Source organism: Apodemus sylvaticus, chromosome 17, assembly GCF_947179515.1.
Source record: "Apodemus sylvaticus chromosome 17, mApoSyl1.1, whole genome shotgun sequence".
Lineage (NCBI taxonomy): Eukaryota > Metazoa > Chordata > Mammalia > Rodentia > Muridae > Apodemus > Apodemus sylvaticus.
In genome coordinates this window covers 67,930,775-67,948,140 of record NC_067488.1, presented here as the reverse complement: position 1 = coordinate 67,948,140, position 17,366 = coordinate 67,930,775, and the positions used below count along the sequence as shown (strand labels likewise).

The 17,366-nt window shown below is 47.8% G+C and overlaps 1 protein-coding gene across 4 annotated transcripts in view; it reads right to left on the bottom strand.

Moving 5' to 3' along the window:
- Window positions 1–3,858: 3,858 nt before the first annotated feature.
- Window positions 3,859–17,366, bottom strand: part of Csad (cysteine sulfinic acid decarboxylase) — a 28,487-nt gene continuing 14,979 nt past the window's right edge. For 2 of the 4 annotated variants that reach the window (XM_052161403.1, XM_052161406.1), the window contains exons 2-15: window positions 15,827–15,963; window positions 15,455–15,581; window positions 15,282–15,372; window positions 14,837–14,943; window positions 14,105–14,220; window positions 13,457–13,536; window positions 13,099–13,153; window positions 6,789–6,905; window positions 6,647–6,711; window positions 6,337–6,418; window positions 5,771–5,970; window positions 5,613–5,664; window positions 5,390–5,479; window positions 3,859–4,656 (exon numbers count right to left, since the gene is read on the bottom strand). In XM_052161403.1, the coding sequence (XP_052017363.1) occupies window positions 4,483–4,656; window positions 5,390–5,479; window positions 5,613–5,664; window positions 5,771–5,970; window positions 6,337–6,418; window positions 6,647–6,711; window positions 6,789–6,905; window positions 13,099–13,153; window positions 13,457–13,536; window positions 14,105–14,220; window positions 14,837–14,943; window positions 15,282–15,372; window positions 15,455–15,581; window positions 15,827–15,952 (1,482 nt within the window). In that variant the 5' untranslated portion in view covers window positions 15,953–15,963 and the 3' untranslated portion in view covers window positions 3,859–4,482. Of the gene's footprint in view, window positions 4,657–5,389; window positions 5,480–5,612; window positions 5,665–5,770; window positions 5,971–6,336; window positions 6,419–6,646; window positions 6,712–6,788; window positions 6,906–13,098; window positions 13,154–13,456; window positions 13,537–14,104; window positions 14,221–14,836; window positions 14,944–15,281; window positions 15,373–15,454; window positions 15,582–15,826; window positions 15,964–16,160; window positions 16,372–17,366 lie in introns of those variants that run through there. The other 2 variants (XM_052161404.1, XM_052161405.1) reach the window with 2 other exon arrangements.

The following is a 17,366-nucleotide window of genomic DNA, read 5'->3' as shown; positions in this document are numbered from 1 at the left end:
AAATATATATATATATATATTCATTCATATATATTGTAATTCAGTCTCGGTTCAAGGGCATGGGACCTGTGGTGGGACCCCCTGGCCTGACCTCAAAGGCCAGGAACAGGAGACCCAGTGCAGAGAACAGGCAATGAGGATGCCCAAGCTCAGTATGTGCATTGGCGTTTTGCCTGCATGTTTGTTTAAGGGAGAGTGTAAAATCTTGGAGTCACAGACAGTTGTGAGCTGTCTTGTGGGCGCTGGGATTTGAACCCAGGTCCTGCCCTGAGAGTCAAAATTCTTTATTCAGTCTCCTGATTTAAATACTAACTCTTTAGAAACATCATCAGAGGGGCTAGAAAGATGGCTCAGTGGTTAAGAACACTGACTGCTCTTCCGATGGTTCTGAGTTCAAGTCCCAGCAACCACATGGTAGCTCGCAACCACATGGTAGCTCACAACCATCCATAATGAGACCTGATGCTCTCTTCTGGTGCTTCTGAAGACAGCTACAGTATACTTAGATATAATAATAAATAAATCTAAAAGAAAAAAAGAAAGATCATCAGAAATAGTATTTTACCAGCCATCTAGACATTCCTTAAGCCTAAGCAAGTTGTCACATAAAATTAACTATCCTGGGCTAGAGAGATGGTTCTAGCAGTTAAGAGCACTCACTGCTCTTCCAGAAGTCCTGAATTCAATTCCCAGCAACCATAGTGGCTCACTATGGTTGATCTGTAATGGGATCCAATGCCCTATTCTGGTGTGTCTGAAGATGGTGTCAATACATATATAAAATAAATCACCAGGTGGTGGTAGCGCACGCCTGTAATCCCAGCACTTGAGAGGCAGAGGCAGGTGGATTTCTGAGTTCAAGGCCAGTCTGGTCTACAGAGTGAGTTCCAGGACAGCCAGGGCTACACAGAGAAACCCTGTCTCAAAAAAAAAAAAAAAAAAAAAAGTAAAACTCTCAGCTCTTCCTGTACCATGCCTGCCTGGATGCTGCCATGTTCCCACCTTGATGATACTAGACTGAACCTCTAAAAGCCAGCCCCAATTAAATGTCCTTTAAAAGACTTGCCTTGGTCATGGAGTCTTTTCACAGCAGTAAAACACTAACTAAGACTAAAGGTTTAAGTTTTTAAATGTTATATATTTATTTTACATGTGTGTCACAGTGTGGAAATGGGGTCCTCTCCTTTCACCATGTGGGCCTTGTGGATTGAAATTAGGTCATCAGGCTTGGCAGCAAGTGCCGTCAGCAGCTGAGCCATCTTACTGGCCTGATAAATTTATTTTTTATTTTATTTTTATTTTTTTGAGAGGTTCTCACTATGTGGGCTTGGCTGGCTTAGAGCTAGCTAGCTACATAGACTAAGCTGGCCAAAAACTCATAAGAGATCCACCTGCCTTTGCCTCTTGAGTGCTGGAATTTAAAGGTACGTGCAATTATGCCAAGCTCCAACAAATTTCTTAAAAACAAACCAACAAAAACTATCAGTTAATAAAATGGAAACAATCTCAATAGCCTTTAACAATTAACTAACTGGATTCTTTTTTTCTTTTAAGATAAGATTTTACTATGTACCCAGGCTGGACTGGATCTCTATATAGATCATGCTGGCCTTGAACTCAGAGATCCCTGTGCCTCTACCTCCTGAGTGCTAAGGCATGAGCCATCATGTCTAAATTTAAAAAAAAAAGTGCATTCATGTATAGATGTATACATACATACATCTTTAAAATTATTTATTTGCTGTGTCTGTATGAACAGCTGTGCAACAGCATACATGTAATTTACCATGTGTGTGTCTGTGTGAGCACACCCATGCCATAGCATCTACAGTCAGTGAACGGCCTCCAGGAATCAGTTCTTTCTTCAAACTGTGTTGGCTCTGAGATTCAAGCTCAGGTTATTTCACTTGGCAAGAACCACCTTTACCTGATGAGCCATCTTAACAGCCCCAGGAGCATGTATATTTAATGTATTTAATGTGTATTGATTTGTATTGTAATGTATATTTAATGTATATTGTAAAAAAAAGCCTTTAGTCCCAGAACTTGGGAGGCAGAGGCAGATGCATCACTGTGAGTTCAAGGCCAGTCTGGTCTACAAAGTAAGTTATAGGACACCCAGGTCTGCACACAGTGAGACCCTGTCTAAAATTTTTTTAATTAAACAAAGTAACTGAATGTATGATCTAATTATGTTGGTGGTGGAGGGTGTGGTTAAAATGTACCCTAGGAATACTGTCAAATTTGGGTCATGAAGCTAAATCCCACTGGGTAATTTTCAGTCTAGAGAGATCTGTCACTGTTCTGTCTCAGCTCGGAGGCCCAGAAGGCTCTGCTCCAGTCCCTGTGGCCCTGAGGCATTCGGGTGGCTGAGAAATGCATAGGAGAATGGGAATGGGATCATCTGAGGACACAGCTGTGAACTCCACCTGCAGGAGTGGCAGGAGCCCCTACAGGGAGGTGACACTGGAGAACACAACAGCCCTGAGTTCTTGGGGAGCTGCGGGTCCTTGGGCAAAGCATGGATCTGGGCAGAAGCACAGCAGAAGCCTCAACTGGGAGCCTCCTGAACAGTGGTAAAGGCAAGCACTGCACCACTGACGGATTCCTTCACCCTTAAGTGCTTTGTGCAAAGCAGTGGCAATCCCAAGCAACACCACGAGAAGCTAAATTACAGAAGTCTTTTTCTGTTTCTCAAGTCAGGGTCCACATGTATCCTAGTGGACCCCGAAACTGATATATAGCCAAGGATGGCTGATCTGTCTGCCTCCATCTCCAGAGTTCTGGGATTACAGATGTGTGCCACCACACCTGGACTGTAATACAGTCTGGGAGTTCAAAATGAAGGCAGTTAGAATGCTAGGCCAAAACTCTGCCAAGGGGGCTACACCCCTAGCCCTGATTATTATTACTATTATTATTATTAATTTATTTTGGTGAGGTGTTTTTTTTTTTTTTTTTTTTTTTTTTGGTTTTTTGGATTTGGTTTTTTTAAGACAGGATTTCTCTGTCTCTGTATAGTCCTGGCTGTCCTGGAACTCATTCTGTAGACCAGGCTGGCCTCGAACTCAGAAATCAGCCTACCTCTGCCTCCCAGAGTGCTGGGATTTACAGGCATGCACCACCACTGCCCGGCTTGGTGAGGATGTTTAAGGAATGGTAAGTAGCAGGGTCAGACAGAGCGGTACTTGTGTAATGCTGGCAGGAAGATTAGGAGTTCAAGGTCAACAGATTACATGAGACCTTGCCTCAAAAAAAAATCACAAAACAATAAACCTGATGTAGTGATGTGTGACTGTAATCCTAGGAGAGGTGAAAGCAGGAGGGTCAGAAGTTCTATGTAGCTAGTTTAAAACAAAACAGGCAGACAGACTGGGCTCATGCTCGTAATCACAGCATTCAGGAAGCTACTGAGGCAGAAGAATAACCGAAGGTATAAGGCTAGCTAGCCTGGGCTATACAGTGAGTTAAGGATAGCTTGAGTTACAGAGTAGGACAGTTTCAAAACCCTAGGGGAGGTGAGAAGATGGGGTTCTTATCTACAGATAAAGTCCCAGCCGTTTTCCTCCCTTCTTCCTTTTCACTAGGTCTCACAGTGTAGACCAGGCTGGCCTGGAACTCAGAGGTTTATCTGCCTCTGCTGCTGGGTTTAAAGGTGCCATGCCTGCCCGTGCTGTTTCAGATATCTCAAGGTGTTATTAGGTGTGACTGACCCCACCCTGGGGTGTCTCTCCCCCACTAAGGTTCTGAGTGGAGATGTTATCTCCCAATTTCCTCTAGTATGTGCTTTCTGTTTGTCTGCCTGCTTCAAGTTCTCTATTGTTTAGTTAGAAATAAAGCTTTAAAATGTACAAAACATAACAGAAACTGCAGCTTTATTGTCCTATTTCAGAAGTATGTAATGTTGTTACATAATAAAATGGGGACGCACAGAAGGTCCAAAAGGTTGATTTGGGAACAGCCTATTATCCCATTCCAGGGACAACTGCTGACCTTTGGCACAGTTCCACCCACCACCTTTTCCTATGTAATTTTTAGCATAACTCAGATACCATGATATATAAACTCATATCCAGCTTTCTTAATACATCATACCATTTCTCTCATATTAATAAAAATTATTTGTAAACATTAATTTTAGTTAAAAATATTTTTCTTTTCTTTTTTTTTGGTGGGGGGAGGGTTTCTCTGTGTAGCCCAGCTCTGTAATCCAGGCTGGCTTCAAACTCAGAGATCTGCCTGTGTCTGCCTCTGCCTCCCCAGTGCTGGTGTTAAAGGTGTGTGCCCCTATGCCCAACTTAACAAAAGCGTATTTCGTAAGAGCATACTGTAGTGTGCTGAGATACCCTCCTGACAGCAAGTACTTAGCTGGGAGAGTTAGTGTGTGGGAGCACACATGGTCAAGGCCACTGTTTCCTAGAAAGGTGCTTTTGAGAACCCAGGAGATTATGCAGAGCTTGGGTGGGGCAGAGAGGAAGTAGCTCACAGGTCCTGGCCCAGGCGCTCCAGCTCGCCTAGAAGGAAATCTATGTCGGCCTGGGCCAGTATGGGGTTGGCCACCACCATCCGGAAGAAGTTGGCCCGGGTCCCATGGGGCTGGTAGCCGATCATCATGGTCCCCTTCTTCACCATGCGCTCCTTGAGTGCAGGGGCCACCTGTGGGTTGTGGAGGGAGAGCTGAAGCAGCCGGCCACTGGCTCCAGAAGCTGCCATCCCCACACCTCTGCGCACACTCACTGCTCGCACTCCTTTTCTACAACATGCAACCTGAGTGGCCTTCTCAGAACCCTGCTTTCGTCCACCCTCTCCTCTCTGCAGGAACTGAAGCTGGGAACACGAACCAGACTTGTCTCTGATATTTAACACTGCTACTCCCCAGTCTCAAGCTTCCATCCTCAATACCTTCTCCCCTTCTTAGTTCCTGACATATTTCTGAGCTGTACCATGTAATCTAGAGGTAACTTACCAAGCCGCCTTGAACACAAGCATTCCTCCTCTGCAGGAACAGCCCCAGGAGGGTAGGGTGGTGATGTTCCTTCAGGTTACTGAGGCAGCCAGCACTAACCCATTCTTAGGAATAAGGACATAACACAGCCCCCTGCCTCTGCAAGTACATCTGGGATGATCGGCTATTACTGATCGTTCCTTAGTTCCAGCACAGACATCTGTGTGATGTACTCTGGTGACTTCCTCTGTCTCCTTACTTTCCAGAAATAAAATTTTCTCCCTACCTGCATCCTATTAAAAACGAGGGTAAGGAGGTGCTTTCCTGTGCCTGCCATCTCAAGAGGCAGGGATATGCAATACTAGGCATAGCCAGCAGAGGGCAGAAACATACCTGCTGCTTAGTTCCTGGAATTGGGTTACCAGAGGGCAAAGACTAGACTACCTGAGACAGCCTTTGGCTGTAATCTGGACTCTCCTTCTTCCCCCGCAGGCTGGGAGGCACAAACCAGAAGCACACGTTGACGAACTCAGGCTGAGGGGAGGGATGAGGGAGGCATGAGTTGGGGAAGGAAGGGGTTGTTTCCCTGTCTTTGTTCCTGTTCCTTTATGAGGCTTCATGTATGGAACAAGGTGGGAGAGGCGTTCAAAGGAGCCAGGAGTCCTACCTCCAGGACCAACTCAAATCCTTCCCGCTTTTTAATCTCCTCCACCAAGTACCTGGGGGGAAGGGTAAGAAAGCACACATGGAGGAAAGGAAGAGACAAGGGGACAGGGGAGGCCATGGAGAGTGGAAGAGAAGGAGATCTGGGTCCTTTGTGCCTACCGGGTGAGAGCAAAGGCCTGGTCGATGCGCCGCTCCAGCCCTTGCCCACCCTGTGCCTTCCACATGAGCCACAGCTTCAGACAATCCACACGGCGGCCACACTGCACCACCTTGTCTCCGGTGTCCAGAGTCACATCGTAGAACTTGTCTTGCTGGAACAGGTAGCTGGCCTGGGACCCATGGCAGCGCTTGAGCAGGTTCTGTGGGGAGGGAGCTATCAGCTCAAGTGCTACTCGGCGGTCTCAAACGAGCCACCTGGAGTTTAGCAGCACTGAGACAGCTGCAGCCAACCCAGGCTTCTCTCTAGGTCACTACCAACACGTGAGCTCTTCCCAAATTCTGCCAGGATCCCTCCGACCATAAGTACAAGAGAGAAACCCTTTCTGTCCCATGAAAACAATGCACTGGGTGCATGGGAGCTCAACACAGGGTTAGGATGGTCAGAAAGATGTGACTTCAGCTGGGATGGTTAAGAGAGCGCATTAAAGCCCAGATCTCTGTGGCGAGCCAGACAAAGTAGGGTCTAGAGAAAGGAAGGCTGGGGTCTGGGACCAGGGCAGACCCACCGAGGTGTCCCGGAGAAGAAGGGCAGAGCACTGCAGCCCTGCGGCGAGAAGCTTGTGAGGGTTCCAGGCCACGGAGTCAGCCCTAGGTAAGACAAGGCAAAGCTGGGTCAGTGACTCCTTCAACAAAGGTAAAGGTAAAGGGCTACCCTTCCCCTGCAGCCAGGAAGAATTCCCATAACTACCCTCCCTCTAATCTGGAAATCAATCATCTCTTCAGTTCCCATCTCACCCTCCCCAGGCTCCCTAGTTTGTGGCTATTGTGAGAAGTAAGGATTGGAAGGGAAGGATTCGGGAAGGAGGCCGTATGCACCTCTGGATCCCATCCAGGAGATGCCTGTGTGTCCGAGACAGCAGGACGCTCCCACCCCAGGCGGCCTGTGGAGCAGGAGGAACAGCGTGGGTCTTGGCCTCAGTGCAGCCCACCCTACCCCCGTGACCCAAGTATCACTCACATCCACATGTAACCACAGTCCGTGGCGCTGGCAAACATCAGCAATTGCATCCAGGGGGTCAAAGGCCCCTAGCACGGTGGTACCTGAGGTGGCACTGACCAGAAATGGCACAGAGCCCTGTAGCCAAAAGGTGGAGGAAAAAGAAGCCGTGGAGTCATTGTTGAAGCTGGTCGGAAGCTAGTGCTGGGCCCTAAGCTCTCTGCACACCTTTCCCAACATGGAAGCTGCCTCCTCTGAAGTCTGCAGTCAGGGGCGCTACATCTCAGCAAAACCTAGGTTTACCTATTTCCATGGTTTAGGGAGCCAGAGATAGGCTGGCCCTGGGGCTTGCTGGCCAGCCTAGGCTAGCTAAAAGACCACCTAAAAAGCAAGGTGGATGCCTTCTGAGAGCAACACCAGAGGTCAATATTAGGGTTCCACATGCATACCTCGACATACACAAACATGCAGACACATGAACACATACACACACCTATGAACATAAGCGTATAATGTCTTTTTTTCTTTTTTCTTTTGGAGCTGAGGACTGAACCCAGGGCCTTGTGCTTGCTAAGCAAGTGTTCTACCACTAAGCTAAATCCCTAACCCCAATATGTAATATCTTACTGGAGGGCCAAACACTACTGAAAAGCCCCAATACTACAAAAGTTCATACTAACATTGGATTAGTAATAATAAAAAAAAAAAAACCTACTACAGAGAAAAGCCTAAGCACAGATAGGCTCACTAATGAATTTTCTCAAACGTTTAAAAAGATAGACACTGCTGGCTGGGGAGGTGGCTCAGTGGCTAAAAGCTCTAGAGGGTCTTCTGTAGAACCCACACACACATAAAATAAATTTAAAATAAATCTTGTAACAATAAAAGCATTATCTGCTCTTCCAGAGGACCCAGGTTCAAGCTGCCATATGACAGCTCATAACTGCGTGCAAATCCAGTCTCAGGGGACTCAACATCCTCTTCTGGGTTTCCTGAGATCCAGGAACTCACACTGATTGACACACAGATACACATACATACAGGCAAACCACACATACCTATAAAAATAAAATTAAAAACAATAAACAGATAATACTAGCTCACAAGTATCTCCTCCCCCTAAACAGAATACATAAAACCAACTAGAGCAGGGCAATGGTGGCGCACACCTTTAATCCCAGCACTTGGGAGGCAGAGGCAGGTGGATTTCTGAGTTCAAGGCTAGCCTGGTCTACAGAGTGAGTTCTAGGACAGCCAGGGATATACAGAGAAACCCTGTCTCAAAAATCAAAAAAGAAAGAAAGAAAGAAAGAAAGAAAGAAAGAAAGAAAGAAAGAAAGAAAGAAAGAAAGAAAGAAAGAAAGAAGAAAGGAAAAGGAAAAGGAAAAGGAAAAGGAAAAGGAAAAGAAAAGAAAAGAAAAGAAAAGAAAAAAAGAAAAAGAAAAAGAAAAAGAACTAGAGCTGGAGGCAGACAGCTCAGTGTAGGAGCACATGCCTAGCATACCTGGGGCCATAAGCAGAATCTCCCATACCAAACGAACAAAACACAAACAGAACAACAAAACACATTCAGTCAATTGTGTGTACACAAAGAAACATGGGCACAAACATGACTCCAAAAGGCAGGCACAATAGCGCACACACATGCAATACCAGCACCAGGGAAGCAGAGGCAGGCAGATCTCTGTGAAATCAAGGCCAGCCTGGTCTACACTGACAGCTCCAGGACAGCAAGAGCTACAAAGTGAGACCCTGTCTCAAAAGGGAAAATAAACTAAGAAAATAATCTCCTGTGGCAAGGCCTGGTGGTGCTGGCCTATAATCTCAGCTATTCCAACAGCTGAGGAAGACTGACAAGTTTAAAACCAGCCAGAGATACACAGAGAAACCCTGTCTCAAAGAACATCAATCAGTCAATCAATTAGTTAATTAAAGTCCCAAAGAAAGCTACAGAACGTTCAGTGATGGAGCACTTGCTTGAAATGCCCACTGCTGGGCTGGAGAGATGGCTCAGCGGTTAAGAACACTGACTGTTCTTCTGAAGGTCCTGAGTTCAAATCCCAGCAACCACATGGTAGCTCACAACCATCTGTACAGCTACAGTGTTCTCATATACATAAAATGAATAAATAAACCTTAAAAAAAAAAAGAGAGAGAAATGTCTGCTGCCCACCACCCCACATATACACGCAAGCAAACCTACTGGCAGGCATGGTACCACTGTTCATTAAATTATGCTGTGTGTGATGGTACACACATTTAATGTTAGCACTTGAGAAGCAGAGATATGTGGTTATCTTTGAGTTCAAGGCTAGCCTGATATAAATTCAAGGCCATCAAGGGCTACATAGTAGACCCTATCTCACAAAATAAAAAATAAAAACAAAAATAATGTAAATTATGAGGAACTAGGCAGATGGCTCAGCAGTTACAAGCACTTGCTACTTCCAAAGACCTGCGGTTAACCCTAGTGCCCACTTCAGATGACGTATAACTACCTATAACTCTAGTTCCAGAGAATCCAACACCCCCATCTGGTCTCCAAGGGCACTGCGCTCACATGCACATCCACACACAGTCACACATAAACAAAATTAAATTAAAAACGAACCTTTAAAATTTTTAAATAATTAAAAACTATAAAACAGTTAAAATATAAAGGGAAACGTTGTGCTCTTGGGTTAGGTAAGATATGACATCTGAACACAGGGAACAGAGCTGAGGAGAGAGCAGCAGGAAGGAAGCCCCTGGTAAAGGTGTTTGCCTTCATGTCTGACGGTTTGTTTGCCTCCTGGGCCCTTCACATGGTGGAGGGAGAGAACTAACTCCTCTGATCTCCATGGGGCACATATGTACTCAAGAGGCTAAGGCAGGAGGATCACTCTAAGTTTGAGGTCAAGTTGGGCTACACAACAAGACCCTGACTCAAAAAATAAAATTAAAAAATGGAATTATCAGTAATTCAGCTTCTGGGTATGAATCCTAAGAACTAAAAGCAATTGCCACCGTCTGGGTTTGGCTCATCCGGTGTTGCCACCGTCTGGGTCTGGCTCAGCAGATCCCTGAGGTTCACATGTTGAAATTTAATCCCCACTGTAAAGTATTGAGAGAGTAGAAATTTAATCCAACTGTGATGCTGGGGGCGGGGCTTCTTAGTGCAAGTCACAGGCTGAGCCCTTATGGTTGACTCCTGGTTATTAGCTAAGAAGGGGAGAGAGACCAGAGGAGACACCCACCTCATCCCTGTCTCTGGTCATGTGACCACCTGTACTGATGTGGTGCTCTGCCAGCAAGAAAGGCATCACCAGATTTAAGTCTTGAACCTTGGACCACAACTGTGAGTCAAAGCAAACCTCTTTTCTTCATCAAGGTACCCAGCCTAAGGCATTTCACCGCACTAACTAAAAGTAGACTAAACACATGAAGAGGCAGCTGTCCAATGCAGCACTGTTCACAACGGCCAAAGTGTAGGAGCAGCCCAGTGCCTGTTGCTAGATGAATGGATAATCAAAATGACAAATACATACAATAGAAATTAAGTTACGGACTGGAGACTTGGCTCAACGGTTAAGAGCACTGACTGCTCTTTCAAAGGTCTTGAGTTCAAACCCCAGCAACCACATGATGGCTCACAACCATCCGTAAAGAGATCTGACGCCCTCTTCTGGAGTGTCTGAAAACAGCTACAGTGTACTTACATATAATAAATAAATAAATCTTTAGAAAAAAAAAAAAGAAATTAAGTTACAACTGGAACTTCCAGACACACTCAAACCGTATGCAACACACAGTCTTCTGGATTGCTGTCAACAAATGTAGTAATGCTCCCTGGCCTGTCACAAAACTGAAAACTGAACTGCTCTCTCTTCTAATGTCCTCCCATTACTCAGAGAGTGGAGCAATAGGGCCTCAGCCCCAGGAAAGTCCACCTGGATGGGGAAGGCTGTGTGGGGGTGCAGTGGGGTGGAGTGAGACAGGCTGTGGGGGGGGCTGTGTGTGTGTGTGTGCATGTCTGGGGTATGGGAGGAGCAGTGTGTACAGGCTGCGCATTTCTGTATGCATATATACATCTGTGTATATGTGTTGTGTGTGTCTGAGGTGTAGGAGGAGCAGTGTGTGTATGTGTGCTTTGTGTGTGTGTGCATCGGTACATGTGTGTGTTCATGAGTGTGTATATGTACATATGTGTGCATGAGTGTGTGTGCATGCGCATGTGTCTGGGGTATGGGAGGAGCAGTGTGTACAGGCTGTGCATTTCTGTATGCATATATACATCTGTGTATATGTGTGTGTGTGTCTGAGGTGTAGGAGGAGCAGTGTGTGTATGTGTGCTTTGTGTGTGTGTGCATCGGTACATGTGTGTGTTCATGAGTGTGTATATGTACATATGTGTGCATGAGTGTGTGTGCGTGCGCATGTGTCTGGGGTGTGGGAGGCACAGTGTATACAGGCTGTGCATGTGTGTATGTATGTGTACATCTGTGTATATGTGTGTGCATGTGTGAAGTATGGGAGGGGCAGTCTGTGTATATCTGTGTATGTGTGTTCATGAGTGTATGTACATGAGTGTGTTTGTGTGCATGAGTGTGTGTGTGTGTTTGTGTGTGCATGTGTGTGTGCATGAGTGTGTGTGTGGGTGTGTGTGTGCTGGGGAGGTAGCTCAGTTAGCAGAGTACCTGCCCAGCACTCATGAAGCCCTGGGTTAATCACCAACACAGCTTGAACCAGGTGGTGGTACACGCTCATAACCTCTGTACTCAAAAGGTCAGGACTGACTGTTGTCCTTGCCTACACAGAAGGTTCAAAGCCCACCTGAGCTACAGGAGACCCTGTCTCCAAAACAAAGGAAGGAAGGAAGGAAGGAAGGAAGGAAGGAAGGAAGGAAGGAAGGAAAGAAAGAAAGAAAGAAAGAAAGAAAGAAAGAAAGAAAGAAAGAAAGAAAGAAAGAAAACCAATACCAAGTGTTGGTGAGCATGCAGACAAATCAGAACATCACATGCTGTTGGGGCTGTAAATTGGCACAGCCACTTTAGAAAACAGGGTAGGAACCCCTAGCCCTAGCTGGGAACTTAACAGCTGATGAGTCCCGAGGGGAGTCAGTTTTCTTTAGGGTTTGGCACTTGGGACAACACTGCAATGGGCAGTACACACAGCCATCAGTAGGCTACTATACAGTGATGGTGATGGTGATGGTGATGGTGGTGGTGGTGGTGATGATGATGATGATGACAGAGGACATAGGTTGTAGATACTGTCCTTCTAGAGGACTAAGTTCAATGCTCAGCACCCACATGGCAGCTGACAACTGTCTGGAGCTCCAGTTCCAGGGATATGAACTCTGCACACAGTACATGCAGTACTGCACAGACATGTAAGTAGGCAAAATACCCATAAAATAAAATAAAATAAAATAAAGATGAACTACTCAGTTAGCTATAACAACAGATCTTCTGGAAAAGAGAGGTGGCTGCAGTGAGAAGCACTGGCTGCTCTCACAAAGAACAGAGGTTGGGCTCCCAGTGTCCACACGGCAGCTAACATCCATGTGTGACCATAGTTCCAGGCAACATGCTGCCTTCTTCTGGCCTCGGTGGGTGCTGTCCCCTCAAATGGATACCAGACACACATGCAGCCAAGACACCCATGCATGTAAAAACATAATGAAATCAGGGTTTTAAAAAATATATACATGCATTATTGTAAACAGCAAAAATAGGCTGTTCATCCTGTATAGTGACCTGAAACTCATATTTTGTGTACAGTGAAAATATTTTTGCCTGTAATCCCAGCACTTGGGAGGCAGAGGCAGGCGGATTTCTGAGTTTGAGACCAGTCTGGTCTACAGAGTGAGTTCCAGGACAGCCAGGGCTACACAGAGAAACCCCGTCTCCAAAAAACCAATTCCAAAAAAAAAAGAAAGAAAGAAAGAAAGAAAGAAAAAGAAAATATTTTCATGTTGTTTTATTTACACTCCTATCTTACATTTGGCTACACTGTATCCTGGGGGTAGTGAGAGCTAATGTCCCACCTCCTCCCTAGGCAGAGGCCAGCAGTGCTCACCATGCCTGCACGTCCTCCTCAGCATTTCCCTGTACTGACCCTCAGTACACAGAAACCTTCCAACCACGTATGCTCCAGGCACCGGACCCCCACTGCCCAGGTTTGCTTGGGACTCCCTTGGAAATTCAGAGCCTAACCCACCTACAAGTCTCTGCAGCACCTCTGACCCTAACAGGTGTGAGTTGTGAGGAGTTTCTCCAGCAGAAGAGCCCAAGCCGCCTTTCCTGAGGGGACAGATGGGCCTCCCCCACTACCCAGAGCCCTCACTCACCTCAGCCTCTGCCAGACTGATCTGCCTCTCCAGATCCTCAGGGATCATTTTCCCTCTGGAAAAGAAAGAAGCTGAGTGAGTGGAGGAAACTCAGGCGCTCCAGACCGGGGGGGTCACCTGACACAGCTGGGGAAGGCAGAGGGGCAAGGCAGAGGCCGTGGTACAGACCACACCTCAGAGCACAGGGTGGGACACTAGTGGGCGATGAGCAGCAGGAGCTGCGGGTCTGAACGAGGAGTGGGTGGGGGAGGAGTGTGGGGTAAGGGCCTGAGGCCACAGCTTTTTTTTTTTTTTTTGGCAAGTAGATGGCACATTGTGCCCAGCTGGGTCAGGGCCATGTCGGCAGAAGGACTGTCACCTCTCATCAGCCTTGACCACTCGGACACTGTCGGTGCCAAGTCCCAGAAAAGCCGCTCCCTTGGTGATGGAGTAGTGGCACTGTAAAGACACAGAAGGCAAGTCAGCATAACCTGAGCGGGGTCAGAGGTGCTGAGGATAGGAGGGCAGAGACGGCACAGCTGTGTCAGCTGCGATTGATGGGGCCCCATGGCCAGGGTTTTCAAAGGATCTTGTTTTGTTTTGTTTTTTCAGACAGGGTTTCTCTGTATGGCTCTGGCTGTAGACTAGGCTGGCAGATTCACCTGCCTCTGCCTCCCGAATGCTAGGATTAAAGGCATGGACCACCACACGGCTTCAGTGTTCTTGTGAAGGAATTGTGTTGGACTCTAGTTAAAGAGTCTGAGACTGCGTTTCTCATAACCTCCCAGGTGATGTCAATGCTGCTTAACCCTGAACTTCCCTCAGAAGTGGAACCTGTGTCAACTGCATCTTCCTACCCTACCCCTGAGAAGGATAAGCACCTATTTTGCCTCCTCGGAAGGAAGCATCCCCCTTTGAGGGCAGGGAGAAGACTTGGAGGATCTCTGACTGGGCTGGATGAAGTCCCCGGTCAGGGCTTTGACTCTTTCCTGCCCCCGACTCTTCCCTACCCCCTACTCTTCCCTACCTCCTTTGAAGTGAAGAGAGCCAAGGGTGGCAGGGCGCGGAGGCCCCTCTGCTTGCAGTCTGGGTAGCGCTGAAAGCGGGCCAAGTTCATGGCGTACATGTTAGAGATGGAGCCACCTGTCACAGGCAGGGTGGGAGAGGAGGGAAAGGGGGGAGAGGAGGGAGAGGAGGTGAGCCAAGACGGGTGTTTTCTTCCTCTGACCTTACCACCCAGAACTGATCAAAGAAGCAGGCAACCCATTTGCTCCCAAGTCATGAATTCCCCGGGTTCATAAATAGCATACCATATGGAACAGACCCAGGACCAGAAAACCCTCTACACCCTGAGCTGCCCTGTAGGGACACATTCCCCATACGACCCCAGAGCATTGCTGGCCAACACCAAGATAAGGAGACTGGGAAGCCTCTCCACAGCCCAGCCCAGTGGAGCCAGAGAGGAAACAGCCATTAACCCTCCACACTGGTTACACAGAACAAGACAGAGTACAAGAGCCAGGCGGTGGTGGCGCATGCCTTTAATCCCAGCACTTGGGAGGCAGAGGCAAGCCGATTTCTGAGTTCAAGGCCAGCCTGATCTACAGCGTGAGTTCCAGGACAGCCAGGGCTATACAGAGAAACCCTGTCTCAAAAAAACAAAACAAAAAACAACAACAAAAAAAAAACAAAAACAAAAAACAGAGTACAAGAGGCAGACCCTGTACCAAGACCCAAGAGAAGCCCCCTTCTCACATACCAGGACAGAAGACCCCATCCCCAGAGTTCCAGCCCACCAGGGCACGGAGTTTCTTCAGCACCTCCTCTTCCATGAGCACAAACACGGGGGCAATCTCATATGTGTACCTGCCAGAGAACATGGGTGACAGAGGCCGAGGTGACAGCACTGTCCAGCTAAGTCTTTAAGCTAAGGGAGATGGAGGGGGTGAAGTAAGGGTCCCAAGAGAGAAATCAGCATGTGTCAAAGAACCAAAAAGCCCACATGAGAAAGATAGTGGGATCAGGAGGCATAAGGAGGTTGGTGAAGGAGTTCAAGGACAGACAGCAGGGAAAACATCCTGTCTGATGAGAGGCATTTGTAGAAAATTGTGGCAAGAGGCAGAAGCCACTCTCCTCTCCTACCCAGATGGCTCTCCTCCCAGCCAACCCAAGTCCTTTGTGAACAGAAGCCCCAGATGGCTCACTGGCTGGTATTGAGGCTCTCCGTAATGATGCGCCCAGCCAGAGCATGGGGATCTAACCCTGAGAAGAGCTGGTTGAAGAACCGGGGGTGACCTGGAGAAGAGGAGCAGGCAGAGGACTCAGGTTGGAGTTGGTACTGGGGCCAGAGACCCTCCCACCAGGTCCCCAGGCACACCAGTCTTGACACTGTAGTGAATCACAGCCCGGCAGCGCTCCAGGATCTGCTCCTGAGACTCGCCCTGGCTCTGCAGCTCCAAATCCAGCAGCTGCTTGAGCTCTTCAGGCTCCTTCCATTCACAGACCTAGGAGAGGCCAAGATGCCGGGATCTTAGACCCCTGGCTGAGATCTAGCCGTCACGTAACAGATGCAAGGCATCAGCAGCTTGCAATTACAACAGGTCCAGGATGTTTTCACAAGTGTGTCCAAGCAAGGGGAAACAAAGGACATAGGACTCAGAGTGCCAATCATGAGGTACACCAGGGACAGGGGTGAAGTCAAGTCAAGTTTACAAATGGAAGGCAGCAGGAGGGAGGAGACAGAACCCACCTTCTCAGAGGCACTGGTCCCCTTCCGAATGGCCTCATCTACAACAATCCCAAACACGTCCCGGAGCAAGGCCTCCACAGCCATAGGGTCCCCATCCATGGTCCTGAGTTGTTTTGAGTCAGCCATCAGGATGAAATCTGCAAGCAGGGTGGAGCCATTCTTCATTCAGCCTGCGGCCCCACCTGGACACCAGCAAGGCCTTCCACCTGGTAAGGGGGCTGAGGTCCTGGCTGAGTTCACATGAGGGCAATGGCAGGCATCCGAGGAGATGGTGGGAACAAGGAGGGGAAAGGCTGAGCAGGAGGTGCTAGGCAGGGGCCACTAACCCACTTACCTTCCAGCTCAGGAGGGTTCAGAGAAGGTTCAGACGAGCTGATGACAAGGTACACAATGGACTTTTCAGAATAGGACTAAGACAGCAGAGGGAGCGGGGTAAAGCCAGAGTCACATGGCAGTGGCATTACTCTCATGACCCTTGCCCGAAAGAGAACTTTTACAGATTTGGGACAGGGACAGCAGTGAAGTTCCCTGCATAATCATTAGCCTGCACAGATGGGCGGGGCATGAGAGGCAGGTGGCACACTCGCCTCAGGGAGGGGGCTGTGAGTGGAGAAGAAATTCCCACTGTGAATCTAGGTGCTCAGGGAATGGGAGAAGACTCGGGGAAGGCAAGGGCAGAGAGGCCCAGGAAACAGGCCAGGGAGGGCCTGAGATGTGCAAGCCACCCCACAGCTGAGACTTTCTAGAACTATCCTAGTTTTCCCTAATCCTCTTCCTCTTCCTCCTCCTCTTCCATTTTTTGAGACAGTTTTTTTCTGTGTAGCCCTGGCTGTCCTAAAACTCACTCTGCAGACCAGGCTGGCCTCGAACTCACAGAGATCCACCTGCATCTGCCTCCACAGTACTGAGTGTTGTTTTTTAAGGTTGCATGTATCTCAGGCTGGCCTCCAACCTGATGGGTAACCAGAGATGACTTCTGAACCACTCGTTTCTTGCATCTACCTCTCAAGGGCTGGGGTTATAGGAATGAGCCGCCATGCAGAGCCAGGGCTTTGTATACTCTAGGCTCACAGCGTATCAACCGAATGCTATCCATACCCACGCACTCCTGACCCCCTTATCTCTAGACAGAGACTTCAGCATAGCCCAAGCTTCCCTTAAAACTAAAATCCTCCTGCTTTCCTGTGATTTGACAGGCCTACATTGTCCTGGTTCCTGAAGTCCTCTCAAAGGAGTCATGAGGAAGCACTGTGTTACACGGTCATGATCTCTGCTATCCAGGCTAGGAAAGACACAGACACATATATGCAACAGCAACAGTCCAGGGCCTGATGAATCCTGACCCTAAGTGTGCTTAGAATTAAAAAAATAAATAAATAAATAAAGAGCCCCAGGAGGCTGAAGTCACTGTGGGGAGACCTGAGAGAAGATGGAAGCTGAGACTTGAGATTGGACAGGAGAACCAGCGCAGGTGAGTCTGAGGTGAGGAGCACCTGAAGTAAGAAGAAGAAGGCAGACCATAAGCTAGGGATGGGCAAGG